Here is a 23,313-nt window from a genome sequence, read left to right as displayed (position 1 = left end):
AGCTTAAATTGTTTCTATTGATAATCAAATTTATGGTCAACATAAAGCTCTCGCTGGCGTTCTTTTCAGTACAATGGGTATTTTTACAATTCCGGCATAAAATAAAGATAGTTTTTGTGGTTTAGCTTAAATTTGCTTTTATTCTCGTATTATTTTTATGTTCTGTAGCCCCACACGAATATTTCACTGTTTGCTTGTAAAATTGGAGCAAAGCTCTTAGCTCTGAGGGTGGTTTGGTGGACCCCAGGGGCGGTTTGGAGAGGGAGAAATGGAACGGCGGCTTTGAGTGGAATAAAAAACGAGGGGAAAAAACATTTCTGATTGTTAATGTCGCGGTTAATGTTTTGCTTTCCGGATCCTCTCCCCCAGCCTTATATCCTGTCCTTTCTTTCTTGCTGTCTGCCTGTTGGTTTCTCAGATATTACGACTGCCGTGGGAGTGGGCAACTTGAAAGACTTTGAAGCTGGAACAGCCACCGCACGATATTACATTTCTGCTCTGCCCCGCTCGTATTGTTTTGACGAAATGCCATGTTTTGATTGGGGTGCAGGAGTGCCATTCTAATTAAAACCGAAATAATTGAAATTCCAGTGGCAAATGTTGTGAAAGGATTTGGGTATAAATGAAAATTGCCAGTGCGAAATGGTGGTACTTTCTAATTTCAGAATTGCACAATTTTGGCGGTAAAGAACTAGTATTAATTAATATAAAAAAAATTCTGTTATATTTCGATACTATAAATTTTGGTAAAACCAACTCAAACTTCTGAGATACATTTCTTACAGATTCTCTTTGAGGTTATACATTTTTGTCAGTGCTTCCAAAATTTGTAAGGTCTGACTTTGTAAATAATTAAATGCAATCAAATATCAATACATTTCGGTCTTTAATGGCTTATTCCAGGTACTGCAGTTATTTAAATTCACGAGTGGTTTATCTTCATACTTGATGTAATGACAGAACAATTCCCACAAACACATAACCCTCATTTGGAGATGAGAGCAGCTTATCAAGTAAACTGCAATTGACAGCTACAAGGACATTTCCATTGATCAGCTTGTCGCTGTTCCCTTCAATTAACTGAAAACTGTCCACTTCATCGCCGCCTGTCACTTCGAATCGCACTCTCGCTAAATAGTTTTCCCCCGAATGGGCCGCTTTTCCCAGCTTTTGGGCCACTCACCTGCACTTTGCATCTGGATGCCTCCTGACGTCCTGACGCCTGACGTTTTCCGTCTAATCCGTGCCAACGGCTGCTGCCCGAGTTATGAAAACATGAGATCACAAATTGCAAGGGACAACCGGGGAAGGGCGAGAGGGGGAGGGGCGGGAGGCGGTAGGCGGTAGGCGGATCCGGAGTCGGAGGAGTGGGCCAGTTGCAGTCACCGGTCGTAAATGTGTGCCGTGTTGTAAGAGGATGCACTGGCTCTCTCGGTAGCTCGCTCTTTCTCTATCTCTTTCTCGCCTGCTCTGCTCTGCCACTTATTTCGACTTCGATTTGTTTTAATTTCCGCTGAAGCTGCTTTTACTTCCGGGGCAGTGAGAACGCAAAATGCAAATTGCAAATAGCTACGTGGGTGCTTTTGTTGTTAGAGACAAATCGCTGGTTCGGTGGTCAATGGCTTGGAACTCGAAATGGCAGTACATCCTTGCAGCCTCTCTCTTTGCGCTTTGCTACTTTCTCCGCTGTCCTTTCGTTGCCATTCTTTTCGTTTCACAGTTTCGTCGTTTTCACCGCTTTCTCTGCAACTGTTTTGCTGCGGCATTTTTTTCGCCACTTGTGTGTTAATTTCAGCATGTTTTTGGGTTCCCGGAAAAACTGCAACTTATCTTTTTGGCTTTTAATTGATTTCTGCGCGAGTGTGTGAACGGGCGCGTGTGTGTGGGTGAGGGTGTGCGGGTGAGCGGGGGAGCCAGCAGCGGAATGCGTCCGTGTGGCAGCGCGGAGCTTTCGCAACTATGCGAATTTCCTGCGTACGAATTTCAGTATAATAAAATATCCTGTTCCGTTTCTAAGTTGAGAAAGAGAGCAAGAGAGCGCGAGCTATTGTCCTGCGCGTGCGCCGCGAATTTGGAGCAACTCAATGCTGCTGGCGATAACACGGATACGGACACAACACCAATGCACGCACACGCACACGTATGTACACCCACCACCGCGATGGCGCTCCCTCCCTCTCCCTCTCACTCTCACTCCCACTCCACAACTCCCTATTGCTTTTTTCACTTTGCTGCGGCGTTTTTCCTTCGCTTTTCCTCGCTGTTCAACGGCACTCTAAGTTGTTTCCCGTTTGATCGCACCTCTTGGGCACCTGGCACACGTGGTTCTCCGTGTTTTTTCACTGCAATTGAGTTTTTATTCAGTGGAATAACTGAAAAATTTTCGCTGATCGGAAGTGAAACATTCGAGAGCGAAATGCAGCGTGCAAGAGCGAGACTGCACGACTGTCATCAGCTTTTACCGTTGCACGCAGTGTTGCGGGGGGTGGTGAGGGGGCGTAACCAAAGCGCAGGCGCAGGAAATATACCGTTGTCCGACCTAAAATCGGTATATACTTCAAATTGGCTACTAAACCGAAATAGAATACAGGAAATCAAGAAATAATACTAATTTGAATTCATAATATCCATATTGTTATGTGGGTTACTTACAGTTAAATATATAAAATACAAAATGCAGTGTGTATTTTTTAATGCTAACGGCGTAAATAATACTAATAAAATATTAAACAGACAACATAAATATTATTTATATTTTATGTACCAAGCAATATTACAACAAGTAAAATACCTTTATATTTCCTTCTTATTTTTTGTGCTATCTCTTAAAAATTAAGTCCCCGCCAAACGCGTTCCTGAGAAATGTCCTAGAGCGTTTGGAACAGTCAGTTGTTCAGAAATCCAGTTGGCATGTCCGCGCGTTACCTATCGAAAAATACAAAATACCAAAAACTCCGATTTGTCGAGATGCGGTATCACTACCACCGGTTCGATAGTCCGATAAGTTGGGACAAAAAACACCTCCTGTAATAGCGGTTATTTGGGTCAACTTAAACAATGTTTTTGCATAACACGAAGCTCTGCAGACTCGCAGGTAAGCAGACGAGTGTTGATAGTGTCTACCAGAACCATGACCCCTTCCGCCCACAGGCAGCCTAGCGGGCGGCGTTCGCCACCTAAGCGGCCAGAAGCCAAAGACCGCAATCCTAATGCTCAACATGGGCGGACCGACGCACACGGACCAGGTGCACGACTACCTGCTCCGCATCATGACCGACCGGGACATGATCCAGCTGCCGGTGCAGAGCCGCCTGGGTCCGTGGATTGCCCAGCGCAGGACGCCAGAGGTGCAGAAGAAGTACAAGGAGATCGGCGGGGGCTCCCCGATCCTGAAGTGGACCGAGCTGCAGGGCCAGCTCATGTGCGAGCAGCTGGACAGGATTTCCCCGGAGACGGGTCCCCACAAGCACTACGTGGGCTTCCGCTACGTCAATCCGCTCACAGAGAACACGCTGGCCGAGATCGAAAAGTGAGTTGGGTTGGGAAGCCGGAAAAGAGTGATGTAAACATTGCAAGGTTCTTAAAATTGGTCTTCATTACCATCAGTCTCTTGAAATGCATAAGAGCTAAAAATGCATAGATTAAATTGGTGTTGGTATTTGCCCCAAAGCTTTTGTTTTAATATTAAAAATGTGTCTTCGTCTCAACCCATTTTATCTTATCTATCAACATGGATAATTATAATTGAACTGTTAATACCTATACTCACAATCTAATTGCAGCGACAAACCAGAGCGCATTGTCCTCTTCTCGCAGTATCCACAGTACAGCTGCGCAACCTCCGGATCCAGCTTCAACTCCATATTCACTCACTACCGCAGCAAGTGAGTAATTGATCCCTACAAAAATTCAATGATAAATCACGATTTCTTCCCTCCAGTAACCTGCCCTCGGACGTCAAGTGGAGCATCATCGACCGGTGGGGCACCCATCCTCTCCTTATCAAGACTTTTGCCCAGCGAATTCGCGATGAACTGGCCAAGTTCGTGGAGACAAAGCGTAACGATGTGGTCATCCTCTTTACCGCCCACTCCCTCCCTCTGAAGGCTGTGAGCCGGGGCGATGCGTATCCCTCGGAGATCGGGGCTAGCGTGCACATGGTGATGCAGGAACTGGGCCAGACGAATCCCTACAGTCTGGCCTGGCAATCCAAGGTGGGCCCGCTGCCCTGGCTGGCCCCTGCAACCGACGATGCCATCAAGGTGCGACTCGAATAAGGAGTTTTCAATGGATCAAGTTATAAAACCAATTAATCTTTACAGGGCTATGTCAAGCAAGGCCTCAAGAACTTCATCCTGGTGCCCATTGCCTTTGTGAACGAGCACATCGAGACGCTGCACGAGCTGGACATCGAGTACTGCGACGAGCTGGCCAAGGAGGTGGGCGTGGAAGAGATCAGGCGCGCGGCGGCCCCCAACGACCACCCGCTGTTCATCGACGCCCTGAGCAACATTGTGGCAGACCACCTGAAGTCAGAGCAGTCGGTCAATCCCAAATTCCTCATGCGCTGCCCCATGTGCTCCAATCCAAAGTGCAGGGAGAGCAAAAGCTGGTACCGACAGCTCTGCTCAAACTAGGCAACCGAGGCGATTCGCGGGATTGGGATGCGCTGCGTGACAGGCATTCCAAGTGCTCCAGCTGGGGCGAACATTTGTGCATTCATTTGGGTTTCTGGGGGATTGGTTTTCACATATTTCATTACTGGCGCTTTAATAAAAGACACTGTTGAACAGTAAAAATAGTGCATAGTGGTGTGCAGTTTTCTTTTGGCTTAGACAGATTAACATCGATCGCTTGGGCAGAGAGCAACAATCTCTTATATGGGTCACAGCGAAATGTAACTTTTGGTTTAAAGAACCACCAATATTGTTATCTATAGCTTGGTATGATATAAATTTGTATGCGTAGCCAGCATGAAAGTATTGATAATTAACAAATCATCGTGATATTTGTCTCACTGATGATGGGTCATACGAAGTTGAACGCATATAATATAGCCCTCCTCATACCCCCGAATAATTTAAAGTTAGAGCTTTTCTAGAAATAAATTTTACCTACATATAACGGTCGTTTAAAAACAACGAATTTTTAAAGTATAACTATAATAGTTAGGTTTTTGTAATAGGTTTTACTCCACATTTTAATAACTTAAAAAATACTTATACATACATGTATAAAAATATATTGTAACTAAACTAATATACCCTTCCAAAATGAAGTACTCAGTACGATAACCATAACAAAAGCTACATACGCTCTCTTTCTCTTGTCGTCGCACGTGCGGTAGTTCAGTTTCAGTATTTTTTCATCGAACAGCTGTTCGACTGTCAGTTTGTTCTTGCCTCAGATGTATTAAATGAAATTCGACTTTTGATTGTTCAAATGGCTGACCGAATTGGCCAAAGCTGGACGTCTCTTCTTCGCCTTCTGAACACTCCCCCTCTCGGACACTCCAACTTGTGCATTTCACATCCTGCAGCACGGTCTATGGAAATTCCCAGAATATTGCATAATTTAGCCTTCTCGGGCCTCCAAATTGGAACTTCGACTTTGTATTTATTGGCGGCTCTCACGGAAATTAACCAGCCAATTGCCTTTGATTTCCCACATTTCGCCAATTGAGCCGTTGATTTTTAATAACTAACCAGGCGCATTTTGTCCACAGTGGCCTGGATCGAGAAATCTAATCGCCTCGCCACAGGGATCATAAATTAATTCGACGAGCACACTCGGAATCCGAAAATGAGCAGGTACCACAAAAGCCGAGGAGCTGCTGGATCCACGAATCCGGTAGGGCCAGTCTACGGCCAGATTTCGACGTTGGACGACGCCGCTCCGAATCCCGCGAATTTCGCCAGGTGAGCGCCGAATTACACTTCTTTGGGTTTGTTTACGTTTTTCTCCAACTATAGAGCGAAAACCAGTTTGGAATTGGGTTTAAAAGCTGCAGGCGGGCTTTTTCCCCCTCTCTTTCTCTAATTTAGTCTGACATTATGATTTATGATCATTTCGAGACGTATCAGCCATAACCCCAGATTGTAAAATTTATGTAGCGAAAAAGACAATTCATTCATCTATCTATCTTTAAACTCGGAAAAATGTTATTTTTTATCAGAAATATTGGGAACATATATTCACAATTGGATTACCTAAGAAATAAACTACAACTTTCTTTCGCACAAACAGCAGACTATTTTCAAATTCAAAAATTGTAGTACTCTGTTGGGTTTCTAGGTCTACATTTCTACATTCTTGTACTGAACAAATTTAATCGTAGCTGTAACTCATTTTCGCCTGGTATCAACCTTGTAAGCAGTGTAAATGTAGCAAACTAAAACTTCGAGTTTCTAATCACCAGAAAACATTCATGAAAATAGTTGTATATCTGATATGGATATTGATATTGAACAGGAAAAAAAATTCAATTAACATGCATGAGTATGCATTTTTTAGAACGATTGCACTTTAAACGTAAGGGAAAGTTTGACGCATTTTGTCAATGAGATATAAATTGGGTATGATCTTATCTCCGCTTTAGGCAAAGTTATTGCGACTGTCTTCCATATTTTACTTTTTTACCAGTTCATCAAAAATCTAACGGACGGTTTAATGTCTTCCGAAGCTGATTATGTCATATAAGTTTGGGTGAGGGTTTAAGATGAAATTATTTCCTATATTCGGTTTGCAATGCTAGGTTTCCGATTGTGATTCTTATCGTCTTCAGCCAGATACGTGCAGAGAACGGCACTCCAGTCGGCTGGTCACAAATTAATTGAATTAGGAGATTAGATGAGGTATGTGACCACCGGCATACCACTCAATATCACTTGAAAATAAGATTAGTGCTGAGATATATCCAGCCACCTCTTAAGTTTCATAATTGGTTTTTTGATATATCCAATCGCTTACTGTGGCAAATTTTAAAAGTGGTTGCGTCGTTATGTATCTAATCTTTTAATTCGACGTGCCCAAAAAGTACAATTTCTTAGATCAATCAATATTACTACATGCCATAAGTGTACAATTAATATATTTTAATTTATTTGTAATTAATACTCGGTAAATATTTCTTCGGTAGCACATACATACACAATTTTTCCGTGTGGAACCCATGTGTAACGTAAAACCACCACATACTGTAATCGTATTTGCTAGGTTATCTGTCCAAAAGACAAACATAATGCACTGTAAATACCATATGCTCATTATCAAGACTTTTTAAGGCTTATCTGAACCATTGGGCGAAACTAACAGGGAATTTTGACATGGGTGCCATAAACCTATACAAATAGTAGTCTACAATGTTGCAAGCTTGAAATAGCTTTTTATGAACTCGGAGCAGAATGAGGTAGAACTCAGATTGTTATTAGCTATATTACAAGAGTATACACACATAAATGCACCGGTATTAACATACAAAATACTTTCTTTGTTTGTTTAAAAGAACTGGTTAATTCTTTTCAGACAGTTATACAGAAATATCCAAATATCCAATTAATCATAATAATAATCAGATTATAAAAAAAGTAAATTTTATTTAAGTATGAAAAGATAATTAGCACTTTGTTTAACATGTATATTACTTAGACTCTATCTAATCTTCCTTCCACAGATGCCCCTCGCTTGAAGCCAAGAAAAGTGAGCTGAGTTTGTTCCTTAACTGGGAAAGCAAAAAAAAAACTATGGAGATGACCTCGAGGCTGAGAAACCGGAGCTGGATCGTCGACGTGCTGGCCATCTTCTTTGGCATCGGAACCTGGCTGGGCGTGAATGGCACCTTCATCCAACTTCCCCTACTGGTGGACGAGGCTCCAGAGGGTTGGAGTCTACCATCCTATCTCAGCGTTATGGTGCAGATTGGCAACCTCGGCCCGCTGCTCTACACGGCCATCCAGAAGTATTCCCCCAAAAAGCTGAATGACGGGTGGACCATCCACGGAGTGCTCCTGGTGGGAGCCTTCTCCTGCTTGCTGACGGCGTTCTTCTACAACCAAACTGCTCCGGTGGCTGGCGCGGATCACAGCTTGGCCCTATTTGTGCTAACCTGTTTCACGGCGCTGAATGCCTGCACAAGCTCGGTGCTCTTTATGCCCTACATGGGTCGCTTCAAGGAGCAGTACATGGTAACCTACTTCATTGGCGAGGGCCTGAGTGGACTTCTGCCCAGCGTGTTCGCTTTAATCCAAGGAATCGGCGAGAGTGGCGACTGTGTCTTGGTCAATGTAACAGAAACTGGACAGGAGATCTATGAACTACAAAAGACACCGCCACGATTCGACACCCGAGTCTTCTTCCTCATCCTTTTCGCTCTGATGGTGCTCGCCTATGTGGGGTATGCACTCCTGAACTCGCTCCCCGTAGCCAGGAGGGAGTACGCCCAGGTGACCGTCAGCGAGGGCAACAAGTACGTGTACGGAGAGGCGGATAACCAGCCCAAGGCGGAAAAACTTAGCAAAGGACAGTACACGTATCTGCTCCTGCTGATCGGAGCCATCTCGCTGTTCAGCAACGGAATGTTTGGCAGCATACAGTCCTACTCGAGTGCCCCGTACGGATCCCAAGCTTATCATCTGGCGGCCACCCTCAGTGTGATTGCCAATCCGGTAGCCTGCTTTATGGCCATGTTCCTGCATTTCACATCCCTGCGGATCATCACAGTGCTCTCTATCCTGGCTGGTCTGCTGACCAGCTATGTTTTCACAACAGCCGCAATGAGTCCTCTGCCACCACTTCACGACCAAACCATTGGCGCCATACTCATCGTTACCGCCTGGACTTTGCTGGTGGGAATTGTGAGCTACACGAAACTGGGAATCACCACAGTTATGAGGGCGCAGGGGGGACAGTCGCTGGTCTGGGTGGGCGCCATAACGCAGCTGGGATCTGCCATCGGAGCGGTGGCCATCTTCTTCGCCATCAACTATTCGGATCTGTTCCAGGCCGCGGAGTCGAGCTGCTGACTTCGCAGTGAATTCGGCCGAGCCAGAATATCCAGGGATGCATCGCGATTTTATAGATGATTTTACCGTAGTTTGAGCCCAGTTACTCGCCTGGATGTTAAACTAAACATATGTTTTAAACTCTAATGTTCCATACGTTTTCTAGGTTTAAGACCTAATTTTAGTTTAACATGCAGGCAACAAAACGGCCTTTAGTGTGATATTTTCATATTTGTAATTCCACCTCAATCGTCACAATGAAGACAATACCTTATTACCTGAACGAGTTTGATATTTTACTCATGTTCGGAGGTAATATTTTAACACTCGAAAGGAGTTCCTAGTTAGCCCGCCACTTATGTCACAAAATAATGAAGCATTTACCTCTGTTTGCCCCTAAGATATAATCAGAGGCAAACTAATATTTGATTAACATCTCAGACGGTATATATGTATGATAAGTAACGAATTTTTAGCTAAAAACATAAGATTATTGAATATTATCCCACAACCTGTTATTAAACTTAGTCTTGAAAAGCTTATTTTGTGTTGTACAGTTCATATACCATTATTTGTTTACAAGGTAAATAACAAATCTCGGGATCACTACTAACTAATTATACAACATTTATCCAATATTTGTATTTAACGTTCATTTTGATAAGTCATTCTGTATACTAAATTTAAAGGACTGTCGGCATTTAAAAACTTAGATTTTATTTTTTTACATCATTCTTATACCAACTTTTACGTGTAGTTTACGATGATTTTAATGGACGAGTCATATGAGCTTTTTTTAAATTTCAATTCTTTTATATATCCATAAAACGTAAAATATTTATCTATAAACTGTTTGCAGTCGTTCAAAAGATACTTTTAATTTGTATCCCCTTCTTTCGCGACTGTCATTTTGAGTTTGACTTCATTATCAGCCAGTCATTTAGGGAACGGCCTCCGTGGAGGTGAACTTATCCGCCTGTTCAACTTCGCTGTCGATGTCGCCTTCGTATCCCGAATTGGTTTTCGAGGCGACAGGGAGGGGTTTTCGTCCTCCAGATTCGTGGGACTCATCCAAGCTGCAGCAGCTGCAGAAGCACTCTGTGAAGTGCCGGCAGGTGTCGCCCAACTTCTCGGGAGCCGCCTCCAAGACCTTGTTGAAGGCCTCGATCTTCTCGCGGAGGCTGCGACTGGCACTAGGACTCCCAAACAGCTGGCTTCCTTGAGGAGATGGCCTTGGAGATTCGTTGCCAATCTTCTCCAGAAAGCCGAGAACCTTCTCCAGCGATTCCCGGGCACGTTTGAAGCTGAGTAGACTTTCCCGCAAAACTTGGCTCTCATTGAGGTGCTCGAACTCCACTAAAAGTCCATGAATCTCGGACAAATCCGAGGGCAAACTTATACCTGCCACAGTGGGGATTTGCGGGGCGTTCGCCGCATTAGCCGTTTCGAAACCCATGATCAGGCGTCGGATCTTGGTGGCCTGGGCCTGGTGGCCACTCCTCGCCAACTGCATCATGTTGTTCACGTCGCCCACCTCCTTAAGTAGTTGCAACGAAGACTGAACGACCATCTGGTGCTGTTGGATTCCCTCTCGCAATCGATCCCGCAGGTTTTGGAGGTAGGCACTTATCCGACGCACCTGCTCTTTTTCATCTACATTCTCCAGAAAGACTGGGGTATATTTAAAAAAGTTAGTATGGGTATAGAAATTAAAACCAGGATATACGGTTTTCTATATATTTAAAGGGATCACGTTGGGGGAGTGTTTTCCAAGCCGAAGAGCTTACCAGGAATCATTTCCTCGGTCTCTGACATTGTATTATTGTCGGCCATTACGATTTTCCTAAGTCAACTAGGGTCTTCCAAAAAACACAACAAATTTTCGAAACTCTGGTTACAAAATCTGATCTAAACTGACTACCTCGGTTGATGTTATACAGTTTCGATACGTAAAACTCTAGGGTATAGAGATGAAAAATTAAAATGCATTTTCTGAACACTGCACCTTTATCTCTCATCAGTTTATCAATCGGGTTTTAATTTTAAATAGACTTTGTAAGTTACCTATTTGTTAAGGTCTGACAAGGATAATCTTTCCAAAATTCTGAATTTTAATGCAACAGCTAATATCGTATAGTCCACAGTAGAGGTGCACCAGCTGAATTAAAATTAAATTTAAATAATTAAGATTTTAACTCCCTTATCCAAGATTCAAGCCCCGGTTAATCTACAATTTTCGAGCACCTTGGTACCACTGTAACTGGCTGGGCAAACAGCTGTTCGGTGGTTTCTCGGTTTGTATACTTTCTGTTTTAGTTTTGATTAGGGCGATGCGATGTGATGATAAAACCGTCGAAACGAGTCGTCGCAGTTCTCTGAAAAATACACTGATGTGTTCGCTTTTCTGGCTGTAATTTTACCAACTGCAAATATATTTTTAATGTGCTTTTCTGGCCTTTAAAAGTGCGAAATTGAGTGTTAAGTTCCGATGTGAAAAAGTGTTCTGCGGTTCCACTCCGAAGCCACAATTTTCTCGACTAAAAAAAGAACAGCACCACCGGAGTGTGAGAGCGATATGCTTGGACCGCTGCCCCACTGGAGACCACAACAGAACCTGATTCCGGAGCCCACCCATTGTAGCCTTAGCCTCTCGACTGTCGTGTGAAGAACACCATTTGACCGAACCGGTAAGATGACCCTCTGGCGAAACCTGCGCTCCCTGGAGACCCGTAACCTGGACCTGGCCCTCAGCCAGCGGGAGAACCAGTTGGTGGCTGGCCACCTCCCCTCGGCCATTTTCCGCGAGCGACTGAGTGCGGCGGAGAACCTCTACCAGCGTAATCTGACCGGTCACTATGGTTGTGTAAATGCCCTGGAGTTCAGCCCGGGTGGTCAGTTCCTGGCCTCAGGTGAGAGGAACAACCTGTTGATAGCTGCCCTCCTGACGTCCTGCTAATCCATGTTAATCATTAATCTGTCAGGGGGCGACGACAAGAGGGTTCTGCTGTGGAACGTCGACCGCGAGGTGGTGTCCAAATTGGGAAAGCCCCGATCCATGAACGAGAAGCATGCCAGCAACATATTCTGTTTGGGATTCGATACCCAAAACACCTACGTCTTCTCCGGTGGAAACGATGATTTGGTCATACAACATGACCTGGAAACGTGAGTTCCTTAAAGGATATCTTTTAAAAAGCAGAAAATAGTAGTTCATTCTAAAATGTTAATGTGAACCCCAAAGGGCCGTTCACCGGATTTCTTAAAACCATTATCCATTATGTATATTTATTTTAATCAATGTCAAAGCACACACATAAATATGCTGAGGACTAACATTTAATTTTTTTTAAGTAAATAGATATTTGCTCTACTTTAATTCCCCTCGGAACACATTTAAAGCAATAACTTTTAACTCCATGCTTATATTATAAAGAGGAAAAATCCTTAACCACTTCTCGCACGATGGACCCGTCTACGGCTTGAGTGTGGACAGGACCAGTGGGCATCTATTGAGCGTGGCCACGGAGCATGGCGAGATCCTAGTCTATGACCTGAGGGCAGGGAAGTCGGAACCGCTGGCCCTGGCCAAATTCAAGACCCCCTTCAATGCTGTCGAGTTTCATCCACTGAACGGAAACTTCCTGGCCACTGCCAACGCCAAAAGGGGAGCCATGCTCTGGGATCTGAGGCACCACCAGCAGTAAGTTCTCACGGGACTTCCAAGGATAAATTCACTCACATTTCGTAATCCAGGGCCCTTTGCCAGTACAACTACATCCCGGAGTCCCCGAGCTGCATGAGCGTGCGCTTCAACTGCAATGGCACCCTGCTGCTCACCCTGCACCGCCGGCTACCACCGATCCTCTACAGCCCCGGGGCACCGGAGCCGGTGGCCACCTTCTACCACGACGAGTACTTCAACTCCTGCACGATGAAGAGCTGCACGTTTGCGGGGCCGCAGGACGAGCTGGTGGTCTCGGGGTCGGACAACTTTAACATGTTCATCTGGCGGCTGGACGGAGTGGACTGTAAGTTGGCCTAGGTGAACTCCCCATAAATGTACTATGTGATTCTTCCTTATTCCTCCAGTGGAGGAGAAAAACCAGTGGATGGAGACCCAGCCCGTAATCCTCACCGGCCACCGTTCCATAGTCAACCAGGTGCGCTACAACCGTCAGCGCTGTTTGCTCGCATCCTCCGGCGTCGAAAAGATCATTAAAGTAAGTAAAAGGGGATGACTAGAATGGCCCAAATAATCCTCTATACTTCACTCCTCAGCTGTGGAGCCCCTTTGCCCAGCAGGGCTGGGAGGGATCCCTAACACAAGCCGAAACCATGGCGTACTGTAGCCGCGCCCTGCACCGCGAGTCCTCGGATCACGTGTCCCAGGACTTCAGTGCCCGCAACACGGACGAGGACCAGGTGATGCTGGCCTTCTTCGACACGCTGGTTCAGCGCGAACTCGAGTCCTGGAGCACCGTGGACAACCAGAGCAGCTCAAGCAGCAGTTCTGACACGTCCACGGAGCGGAGCGAGGTCACTTCTGCCACGGAAGAGCCCAGCGACGAGGAGCGTGAACCCGATCAGGACCCTCAGCCGGAGCAGGATCAAGAGCAAGATAACGAGCAGGACGTCGACACGCCCAATGTCAGCGAACTGAGCTGGCAGACTCATCCGAATCGCATATTCTACCTAATCGCCAAGAAGCGGCGAGCTCTGCTCCAGCTGGCGGTGAGGGGCACCACTGGACAGCCGCGCAACGTGGACCAGTTGCTCCAGAGGCTCCTCAGCGAGCAAAAGCAGGTTGCCACGCAGGCGCGGATCAGCGACTGGTTGGAGGAGACTCACCGCATATTTAGAGACGATGAACTGCCCACCACGTCGGCGGAGGCAGCGGCCCGGGAGCAGCGACGTCGAGCCTGCGATCAGCTCAGCCGGAGTCCTCGACGAGCTCCGGAACTAAAATCGGGTGAGTTTGGTTACCTCGGCTTTAATATTAAATACCAAAAACATATATTTAAATTCGGGTCAAAAAGATTGGTATTCGCTTTCGCCTTAAGAAGATCTCCGCCAGACACACAGCAGCCGAGAGTAGACATCCAATGGTGAGGGCGTAAAAGGCCAGCTGGAAGTCAGACATGGTGAGCACTTTCCACCGACCGACGTCCATTTCGGCCAAGTAGTCGGGGAACCGCTGGATGCTCCACTTGGCGCGCTCCTTCGCCTCGGCCGTCCACAGACCCACGATCCCTGCGGCCACCAGGCGCAGCACGACCCGGTTGACCTCCTCCAAATAGGGCGAGGGGCGTGGAAGGACATAGGCGATGTGATAGTTCTTGGGGCACTCGGGGATCTTGTGCACTTTCTTCGTCATCACGTAGCGTATGTCGCTGAGCTCCAAGCTGGCGGAGCGAGTGACGCCCGCAAAGCCTCCCCTCTTGGACACCATCTCAATGAGGCGCTCCTCGCCCTCGGCCACCAGCAACATCTTGGCATCCAGCCGACGGTAGACCGCCGAATCGTGGCCGTAGAAGAGGTCGTCCTTGAAGGCAGGATGTTTGATATAAATGGGCTGGCCAGATTCATCCAGTTCCTTTAGGGTACTCGGATCTCGATAGTAGAGCGGTCGTATATAGACTGTGGCCAAACTGGACTCGAGCAGGGCTCCAAAAATCACGCTCACTAGGCACAGAGAAGCCACAAAGATGCGTTCCGAGTGGAAGGGGGGAAAGCATCCAACATTCACCCGAACCCAAACGACCCAAGTGTCGATAAGGATACGACGAGCTGCTTCAAAATAACTAATCCTTGTAGTACGCGATCCAATCGGTATGCGTTCTATGCCTAAGCCCAGGTTTAGAGCCCTCAGAAGAAGCCAGACTAGGGTTCCTAGGAGACCCACCAGGAGGAAGCACAGCCACACGTCCGAGTGAACAGCGAAAAGGGGAAGGATGGACTGGGGAATCCTTTGAGCCTTCTTCACAAACAGGCACAGTTCGTCCATGTACACGGCTGCGCTGAACTGGATGTGGGTGGTGAGGTAATCCTTGATGAAGAATCCCGCAAAGATTATGTCCACCTCGCCACGGTGAGCACGTCCCACTCCGCCACTATATGATCCATCCGCCAGACGACCTCCAAAGTACTCGTCATCCGGCCACACATATTCGGGCGTAAAGTTCAATTGCCTTGCCACTGTTCTGGCTAATTTGGCATCCGCTCCATTTACAGCCAGTACCTTGTTGCTTTCGTCATCCGCAATCACACTAGAGTAAACCGAATCAAAGATGTATATCCTCAAAGGATATCCCTCTAGATTCTTGTAGATCCTTCCATAAGTTTTGGGATCTTGGACCACTTCGTAACCCTGCTTAAACGGATTATAGAGGAGTAGTCGTTCACTCCTCGACTGGACATAGTATACCCGACTGTGTCCATACTCAAGCCAAACATTAGCCATGAAGTCCATTAAGATTGCATCATCCTCAGAGGTATCCTTCTCCAAGGCCAATATGTAAAAGCCATCTGTATTGACTAAACTGGTTAGGATACCTTGCATTTCCTTTACGTTTTCAAACATGTAGAATTTATGTCGTCCAGTTTCCGCTGTTTGTGGTTCTTCCTCTTGATTCAAACTTATTTGAAGAGAGTTCATCCCTTGCACCATTATAAAGTGTACAAGATCATTGGCTCCCTTTCCGGAATTCCCTAGATGAAGTTCAAGGCCGCCCTCAAGCTGGCCCAAAATCGAGGACAGAACTATCTTGTAGTCCGTGTTATTGGCTTGACCAAGCGTTCCTCCCACTAGAGCCAGCATAATTAGCTGCAGAGTAGTCGCCATATCAGGAGTTACTGAACCTGTGACTGAGATTGTGGAGCTAACAATAGACAGGATACGAGGGTTTAGGTCGGCTGACAAGTTGGAAAAGTGTTTGCTTAGTGTCAGAACCATTGACACCTGAGGGCGGACTGCTACCCACAATTATTGGCAAGTGTCTGGTGTTTGTTGACACTACTTGACTTGGACCCATGACTCGCCCATTTATGCTTGGACAATGTTGTTCTGTTCCGTTTCTGTAATCATATACGTCCTATTAATAAGAAACTTATTGGAGTGATTGGATTGGAGTCATCCCATACTTTACTTTCTAACCAATCCAAGCCGTCTTCTCGTTTCTAGTTGACACGCTGAAATCCAGAATCGGGCAAAGGGAACGCAAACGAAAATTGAAGAGCCAGCGTTTATCGACCACCAAGCACAGGAGGACGACTCTTCGACTGCGTCCCAGCGAGATGGACGACAGTGGTGCCTCTAATGACACCGAATATCTGGAAAGGAACAACGACTCGGACGAAGAGGAGCGGTCATCAGGGGACAATCAAAACAATAGTACTAATGAAAGCGTTCACACCGAAGAGGGAGGGGAGAGTTCCTCCACAACTTCGATGACCTCCATGGAGGCGCAGTTGTCCCAGGCTCCCAGCACCTCCAGTTCGTTTCCCTTTCTACCGGAACTGGAGGCCAACAACAACAGCCAGCTTACGTCCAACCACAATCATAAGATATTCATTGGTCTGACTCCTGATATTTGTAACACAGAGTCAACAGCATCCTCATCTTCATCCATGTAGGTGGGACCCATACTGGAGCTAAGATTCCCAGCTATTTAAATTTAAATAGCGTTCTAGGCTTAAATATGGATTTATAAGACCCATCCACCTTTATTTGGAACTCAGCTGAACACACACTTATTTGTTTATAGCATTCATAGCTTTCATAGAAAGTATTATTCACCACAATGCGCCCTTTTACGAAAAAAAGGGAGGATTTAATAACATAAAAACAAAACAAACATTTTTTTTTAAACACAACTCAGTGATTTCAAAACTAGCACCTTAAAACCAATCGAAATTTCAATTTCTCAATGTTCAGAACGAACAAGCAATTCAAAACAAACTCTGCAGTTTCTTAGATCGAATTGCAGATATTATTTTTTAGGGAAGTTGCTCAGAACTATGGAAATACTAATTTCTGTCTACAGTTCTCCCTTATTTTCTAGAATATTTCATCCCTATTGAATCTAGAGATGTGAATATGTTAAGCGTGTCCAGATTAACTTCAAAGATTACTTTAAAGATTCAACTGAAACTATCTTACACAAAATAAAATTTCCGTTTCTTATTTATTTTAAGTTGTTCGTTTTCTCTCATTTCTTTTATTGATTGTGAAATTTTCGTAATGTCTACAATAATTTAAAAATACATAATGTCTCAAAAAGTAACAGATAAGAATTTTCTTGCTTGTGCGTTTGTTGAGCTTTGAACTGGCATGCACCTAAATGCGAAGATTAAACATAGGGAACATCTTTAAGTATACTTAATGGTTGTGCTTAAACCTAGATGGTTTGCAACTACGGCTAAGGGTAGGCTAATTAATTTACACGACAGCTGGCGGAGATCAACGTTCGCCTCAGCAGGCTACGACTTCCCCGTTCATATCGCTGGGCCTGAACGGCAGCTGCATGTCCCTGCAGCGATCGATTACGAATCGTTCTAGTTGACAGCCAGCGCTGGAAGGGATAAATACAAAAGTTATGATCAAGCCCACTCCGGGATTATCGGATCTACTCACTCGTATATCTCGTTGCCTTCAACGTTGTACAAATCGCAGTTCCTAAACACCAACTGAATGTCGCTGAGCAGCTCCTCGTTCAGCTGGTAGGAGCCCATGTTCAGCTTGGACTTAATCTTGGCCAGATCCATGGGCGCCTTGATGATCTGGTGGTAGTCGGGGACCTCCGATGTCAGCACTGGCCGCAGGAACGGCCACGCGGCCTTGTGCTTCATGATCTGCTCCAGCAGATCATATAAGGCGGCACTGTTTAATGGCAGGTTCTCGTTCGTCCGGCGACCGCTCCTCCGATGGTTGTTGTTATTGGTGCTGCTGTTGTTGTTATTATTGTTGTTGCCGTTGCTCTGGCGGGCGGACTTGTCGATGGACAGGCGCACAGAGTTGCGGGAGCGCTTGGCTTTTGGCTCATCCTCATCGTGGTCACCGTCACCATTCACTGGGGGAAAGAAACAAAAGGGGATGATAGTAGGCAACGTTTATGAACATCATACAAGTGGACTCACTGTTACTGTGCCGGCGCCTGGGTCGATGTTGCACCGGCTTGCACGTCTTGCACATGTACTCTGTGCGCGGCGGACGTTTGAGATAGACGCACTCCAGGTGGAAGAACAATTTGCATTGTGCGCATCTTATTTCTCCGCCGTCGTAGAAACACTTCTGACACACCTTCTCGTCATCGCTGTGGAAAGTATAAAGTTATTTTTACATCAATGGACTCGTTGCTCTAACTTACGACTCATCACCCGTATCATCATCGGGTGTCATGGAATCGAATTCGCCGACTTCTACGCTTTCGGTCTCTTCCTCAGCGGCCTCTTCAATCTCTTTCGATGTGAGTCGCTTGCCTGTGGGACGTGTGCGAGATCCCCTCAGAGTTCGCCCGTTGACCCTCGTAGACGAGTGAGTGGAAGCCACGCTTCTGTCATCCGCATCTTCCTCATCCTGCTCATCGTCCTCCTCATCCGACTTATCGTCGTCCTCTTGCTCCTCGTCCTCATCCACCTCCTCTTCTACAATAAACTTGCGCTTCTTCTTTTCCGCCTGTTTTTTATCCTTCTCGTTAAGACCCAGACTCTTCACGCAATCATTGCAATACCAGTTACCCTGAGGGACGGACCTGAGTTTGGGCTTCAAACAGAACATATGAGTGCCAGCGTTGCACTCGTCGCACAGCAGCATCTTCTCGGGATCGCTGCCACGCCGGCAGACTTTGCACAACGACTTGTTGGTAGACTTCCTCCACTGGATGCAGTCGTGCAGGATGTTGAAGTGCAGAAACACCTGGGCAAAGCTGGTGCTCTCCATTAGCGATACCTCCCACTGGTTCAGACGCGATTCGCAAGCGAGTCGTAAAGACTCCTGTTTGGGGTCCCACTTCTTCATGCCGAAGGGTTCCTTGAGGAATCGCTTTCCAATAGCCTGCTCCACTTGGAGAAGAGCAGATGCCATGTTGTGCACCGCAATTGGAATGGAAACGGCGTTAGTAACCTGACCCTCCTCATCGTCGCTATCTTGAGGGGCCTCTGTTTCCTCAGATGCTGCCAAATACATGCCAGGATCGCGATATGGCTTCCTGGCATATTTTCCTAACAGAGCGACATCGTCCTCCTCGTGAGTGTCGTGGGATTCGTTGTCGGAACCAGCCTCATCTTCTAGTTTACCGCCTGGGCCCCACTGCAACTTGCACTGTGGGTCGTATTTACCTAAGAGCAAATCGTTTCGCCATTTTTCCATATCCTTGACCTTCAGTCGGCCGAGATCGCCTGTGTAAATATCATTTTCAAACTGAATAATCCGATCCACTAGGTGCAGGCGCATCACCTCGTTCAGATCAGTGCCATTCGGCAATCCAAAGTTTGCCTCTCCATATTTGCGGTGAGTTTCAGATTCCATCGTCGCAATGAACTTCTTCCTCATTGCCTCGTTTTCAAGAGTGAGCAGCTCCACTGGGCATGTCTTTACATGCTGTTCGATAAGAGAACGCAGAACGGTAAGCTCTTGGAGTAGCTCGAACTCGCGAAGACCATTGGGGTTCAGTGCCTTAATTAGGTCTTCGATCTCCTCGGGTTTGTAGATGTAGGACCAACGCTGTCTTTGCCCGTTTCTAGGATCGTGCACAATGCAGTTTCTCTTGTCACCACTGCACATCATCAGCTCAAACTGAGAGGGAGCCTCCGGCGGATCCGTTTCCACTTCCATGGGCTCGGCACTGCCGTTAAGTCGATGCTCTTGGTTCTCCTTGTTTTCCAACGATTGCTTGACCCTCTTCCTGGTCTTTTTATCATCTTCACCATAGAGCTTGAGAAGATATAGCCTCAAGTCCTTGCGACTTCTGGGCAACGTGGCCTGCTGACGAATTTCCAGTTGCGACTTGTTCGCTGGCGGTTGCTCCAAGCAAGTGTCCATGCTGTCCGGCGAATGCTCGACAAAGATCCCTGGCATCGACTCCAGTACATAGTACTTTCTGTAGCATCTGTCCATCCCAAGGTACACCAAGAAATTGAACAGTTGCGTGTGCAGCTTAAGCATCTGCTGTTCGTGCTTGCGATGCTGGGTATCTGACTGGGCGTGCAGCTCCGCGATGCTCTTGTTTAACTTCTCGACCATAGCTTCCCTTTTCTCTGGTTCAGCGGCACCCACCTCAAGGTGGTGCGTGTGGGTGAGTTTCTTTCTGTTGATCTCCACGGCGGCCAGTCGCTTATTTTCACCGACTACCAGAGCTCGCAGATCCTGCTTGGCCTTCGCCGTCTGCTCCATGCGCTCCTCAATCAGATTAATAGTGCCCGAGTAGGTCAGAATCTGGGACATAAGGCAGCGGATCAAGAGTATTATATCCCTGAACTTCAGCTGATATACGGAATGGTTTTTCAAAAAGCGAAGAATGTGTGGTTGCTGCAGGCGAAGTTCCAGGCCAGGATCTTCCTTCGACGAGTAGCCGTTGCGGTACATAACTCTCCACCGCTCCGCCTTTTCATTTATGATAGCTCCGGACCCAAGAATATGCAGGCGTAGCACTTCACTTATGGTCAGTGCGTCCAGCGGGAGTTCATTCACCTAATGGAAGTGGGAAATTCAGTTTAGAAAATGCCCTTAAGGATATAAGATAAGTTTGCTAAATTTACCTTGAAGGAAAAATGCCTCTTTGCGTATTGATGACTTTTGGCGGCTTTCACCATACTCCAGTAGGGCTCGTGTGTTTGGGCCGCCCGTTCGTGGTAGGTTACTGCGCACTCCTCCTCTTCCTCCTTCTGCAGATCGAAGACAGTGCCGAGCAGCACGAGGAGGATGTCCGACAGAGGTCCCGCCACCTCACGGGCACTTAGCGCTCGTGTCATCTCGTAGAAACTGAGATTCTGGCGGAACACCTCGATGCCGGACAGCAGACCTGTGTAAGTGTGCATGAACTCGCGCATCATGAAGGCGTCGCCCAGCAGGCGCTCGGGCAGCAGAGTGACAATCTTCCTATAGCGGGGCAGCACCTTCTGATCGTTTCGCTCCAGATCGTCTGTCTTTTGGAGCAGCAAATTGCATTCGTTTTCAACGCGCTCCATCAGCTGGGCTTTCTTTTCGGCCTTCTCCCGCTCCTGTTCGACCAGCTTGGCCTCCTTTTCCCGCTTCACTCGCTCCATTTCCTCGGCCAGCGATTTGGCATCGGACTTGGCCTTCGCCTTGGACTTGGCAGCCGTTGCCTCGTCGGCAACAATGTACTTGTTGAGAGTGGACTGCTTCTTGGCGTCCTTGGCGTCGGGCTTCTTGATCTTGGCGGGCGAGTAGCGCGGCATCTTGCCGATGAATATGGTGGAGAAGCTCACGCCGGGATCCGTCACGTACTGCTTGTAGGCCTCTGCCTTTGGCCGCAGGAGTCCATCCACGCGCGACACATTGCTCTTGATGAACATGTTCAGGTTCTCGATGTTGAACTCCATGCGCGAACGACGCAGTTGCTTGAAGGGCAGCTCAATTTCCGCACTGGCATCGCCCTTGTTGGGGCGCAGTCTGTAGACCAGGCTGTCCGTGTCCTCGTAGATGCCATTGCCCGGCTCGGGCATGTTCTTGTCCAACTTGATGCCCACCACCGTGTACACGGCGTTCTTCTTGGTCTGCACCGAAACCTCCTCGCCGATGAAGTAGCGCTTGCGCAGGAATTTGGCCACCATAATGTTCAGGGTGTTGACCGCCGACTGGCGAGCGTGCTCCACCACCAGGAGGACGGGCGCCCGGAGGCTATGTTTGAACTGCTCCATCTTCTTGCGCGCCGCTCGCTCACTCTTCACCGCCTCCTCGAAGGTGAGGTTCTCCTTGCCGGTGGCCTCGCACTGCCACACCGTCGAGTTGATCACCATCACGTGCCGGAAGTAGTTTCTGGGTTAATGAAATATGTATATCAGCAGGATGTATGCACTGACACAAATACGATTTAAAGTTATCAATAGTTGCCAATTATATTTTTCAACGCACTGACACAAATACAATTTAAAATGTACAACTTTGTCAAGCCATTTGGCAAGGTCCTTTTTAAGTTATAAATTATGTACAAAAAATTAAAGAAGTTATAAAAAGGAATGGAGTACAGAAAAGAACCAAACAGGAGCGGATGAACAGCCCAAATTCAAAATTCAAAAAGGCGCGCATTCGTTGCTGCCAGGTGGCAACGCCATGACAAGCAGCTGTGCGGCGGCAGCTGTAATTTCTTCCCGCCACCGAACAGCGTTTTTTTTTTGCCCCAGGCCCACGAGACTCGCACACTGATGCACCCTCGCACTCACACACACAGCGAGCGGTGATGAACGGATGTACGTTCCCGTACATCCAAATGCAAATGCTTCTGCAGCGTCGCTTTTGTTGTATACTTTAGCGCAGCGTCCTCTTTGGCGCCCTTCGCAGGGGTTGTCGTAAGGGAGGGGTGGGGGCGCTGGCAAAATGGGATGCACTTACTCATAGTCGCGGAAAATGCGCTTGGTGATGTAGCAGCAGAAGACCTGGTCGTTGTCGTGGAATGTTTCGTTTTTGCCCTCCTTCTGATTCAGGTCGAATCCATCCCGCTTGCAGATGGGCATGTTTGCTGTTCTTGTGTTCCCGAATGTCCCGATTTCCAACTTTTCAATGACAATCCTTGGGAACGCACGCCAAGCACTCCCGAAACCACAAAGCGCTTCAGAACCGATAGATTTCGCAACGCCAAGCGACAAACGCAAAAGGCGCCTTTTCACGCCTCTTCGGAGGGGCTTCGATGCAAACTGTTTTTTAGCGTTACGCGCGTTGCGATCCGTCGCAATTTCACAAGCTGTCGGCCGACGAAACTGTTCCGGCACTTTCCACTGTGTTTTTGACTGGCTTCACCGACATTAGCTCTTCGAATCTGTTTATTTTCCAGCGCACCAACTATTTTCACGCGCCTTGCGAATTTTTACCGTAAAATGTTACCGTACTTCGCGGAAATGCCAACGACGCGGTCGGGAGGAAACCGATAGTCCGATAAGCCGATAGTAGGGTCGATTTAAGTAACGTTCTTCTTCGGAAAGGATCTTTGAAAAAAGAATTATTTAACGAGCTTATATTATTAAAAATGGATTCCCTTGTATAAGACAATTTTTAATATGCCTATGCGTAAAATGACTGTGCCATAGAACTATTTTACATATATTTTAAATTTACCAGTTTAAATTAGGTCATTTGAAAATT

The 23,313-nt window shown here is 46.8% G+C and overlaps 7 protein-coding genes across 18 annotated transcripts in view; 3 read left to right on the top strand and 4 right to left on the bottom strand.

Moving 5' to 3' along the window:
• Positions 1-2,425, bottom strand: part of RhoGAP100F (Rho GTPase activating protein at 100F) — a 35,914-nt gene extending 33,489 nt beyond the window's left edge. For 2 of the 11 annotated variants that reach the window (XM_065866257.2, XM_065866258.2), the window contains exon 1: positions 1,184-2,184. The gene's annotated coding sequence lies outside the window, so the exon portion shown is untranslated. Of the gene's footprint in view, positions 1-1,183; positions 2,187-2,227 lie in introns of those variants that run through there. The other 9 variants (XM_065866252.2, XM_065866248.2, XM_065866247.2 and 6 more) reach the window with 7 other exon arrangements.
• A 513-nt stretch (positions 2,426-2,938) lies between these two features.
• Positions 2,939-4,808, top strand: FeCH (ferrochelatase, mitochondrial). Its single transcript, XM_017075706.4, has 5 exons — positions 2,939-3,094; positions 3,151-3,529; positions 3,783-3,884; positions 3,941-4,262; positions 4,323-4,808. Exons 1-5 carry the CDS (start codon positions 3,058-3,060, stop codon positions 4,635-4,637), a joined length of 1,155 nt encoding a protein of 384 aa, XP_016931195.2. The 5' UTR covers positions 2,939-3,057; the 3' UTR covers positions 4,638-4,808.
• A 592-nt stretch (positions 4,809-5,400) lies between these two features.
• Rift (Riboflavin transporter) lies at positions 5,401-9,541 on the top strand. Of its 2 annotated transcripts, none has more exons than XM_017075766.4 (2): positions 5,401-5,918; positions 7,673-9,541. In XM_017075766.4, exons 1-2 carry the CDS (start codon positions 5,803-5,805, stop codon positions 9,018-9,020), a joined length of 1,464 nt encoding a protein of 487 aa, XP_016931255.2. In that variant the 5' UTR covers positions 5,401-5,802; the 3' UTR covers positions 9,021-9,541. The 2 variants fall into 2 exon arrangements, with proteins under 2 accessions (XP_016931255.2, XP_070852435.1); XM_070996334.1 differs by lacking the exon at positions 5,401-5,918 and adding an exon at positions 7,389-7,408.
• A 158-nt stretch (positions 9,542-9,699) lies between these two features.
• LOC108010820 (uncharacterized) lies at positions 9,700-10,966 on the bottom strand. Its single transcript, XM_017075767.4, has 2 exons — positions 10,787-10,966; positions 9,700-10,670 (listed from the first exon to the last, which is right to left on the bottom strand). Exons 1-2 carry the CDS (start codon positions 10,830-10,832, stop codon positions 9,940-9,942), a joined length of 777 nt encoding a protein of 258 aa, XP_016931256.2. The 5' UTR covers positions 10,833-10,966; the 3' UTR covers positions 9,700-9,939.
• A 298-nt stretch (positions 10,967-11,264) lies between these two features.
• LOC108010817 (DDB1- and CUL4-associated factor 5) lies at positions 11,265-17,191 on the top strand. Its single transcript, XM_065866260.2, has 7 exons — positions 11,265-11,908; positions 11,981-12,164; positions 12,433-12,699; positions 12,753-13,027; positions 13,089-13,219; positions 13,278-13,968; positions 16,180-17,191. Exons 1-7 carry the CDS (start codon positions 11,692-11,694, stop codon positions 16,629-16,631), a joined length of 2,217 nt encoding a protein of 738 aa, XP_065722332.2. The 5' UTR covers positions 11,265-11,691; the 3' UTR covers positions 16,632-17,191.
• Ir100a (Ionotropic receptor 100a) lies at positions 13,989-16,057 on the bottom strand. Its single transcript, XM_017075765.4, has one exon. The coding sequence runs from the start codon at positions 15,949-15,951 to the stop codon at positions 14,017-14,019; it is 1,935 nt and encodes a 644-aa protein (XP_016931254.4). The 5' UTR covers positions 15,952-16,057; the 3' UTR covers positions 13,989-14,016.
• Positions 17,175-23,058, bottom strand: Acf (ATP-dependent chromatin assembly factor large subunit). Its single transcript, XM_017075763.4, has 6 exons — positions 22,567-23,058; positions 20,754-21,993; positions 18,365-20,685; positions 18,135-18,310; positions 17,632-18,067; positions 17,175-17,569 (listed from the first exon to the last, which is right to left on the bottom strand). Exons 1-6 carry the CDS (start codon positions 22,686-22,688, stop codon positions 17,470-17,472), a joined length of 4,395 nt encoding a protein of 1,464 aa, XP_016931252.1. The 5' UTR covers positions 22,689-23,058; the 3' UTR covers positions 17,175-17,469.
• Between the last annotated feature and the right edge of the window lie 255 nt (positions 23,059-23,313).

The sequence above is a fragment of the Drosophila suzukii genome, chromosome 3 (genome assembly GCF_043229965.1).
Source record: "Drosophila suzukii chromosome 3, CBGP_Dsuzu_IsoJpt1.0, whole genome shotgun sequence".
NCBI classification, from domain to species: Eukaryota; Metazoa; Arthropoda; class Insecta; order Diptera; family Drosophilidae; genus Drosophila; species Drosophila suzukii.
This window is presented reverse-complemented; position numbering and strand designations above follow the sequence as displayed.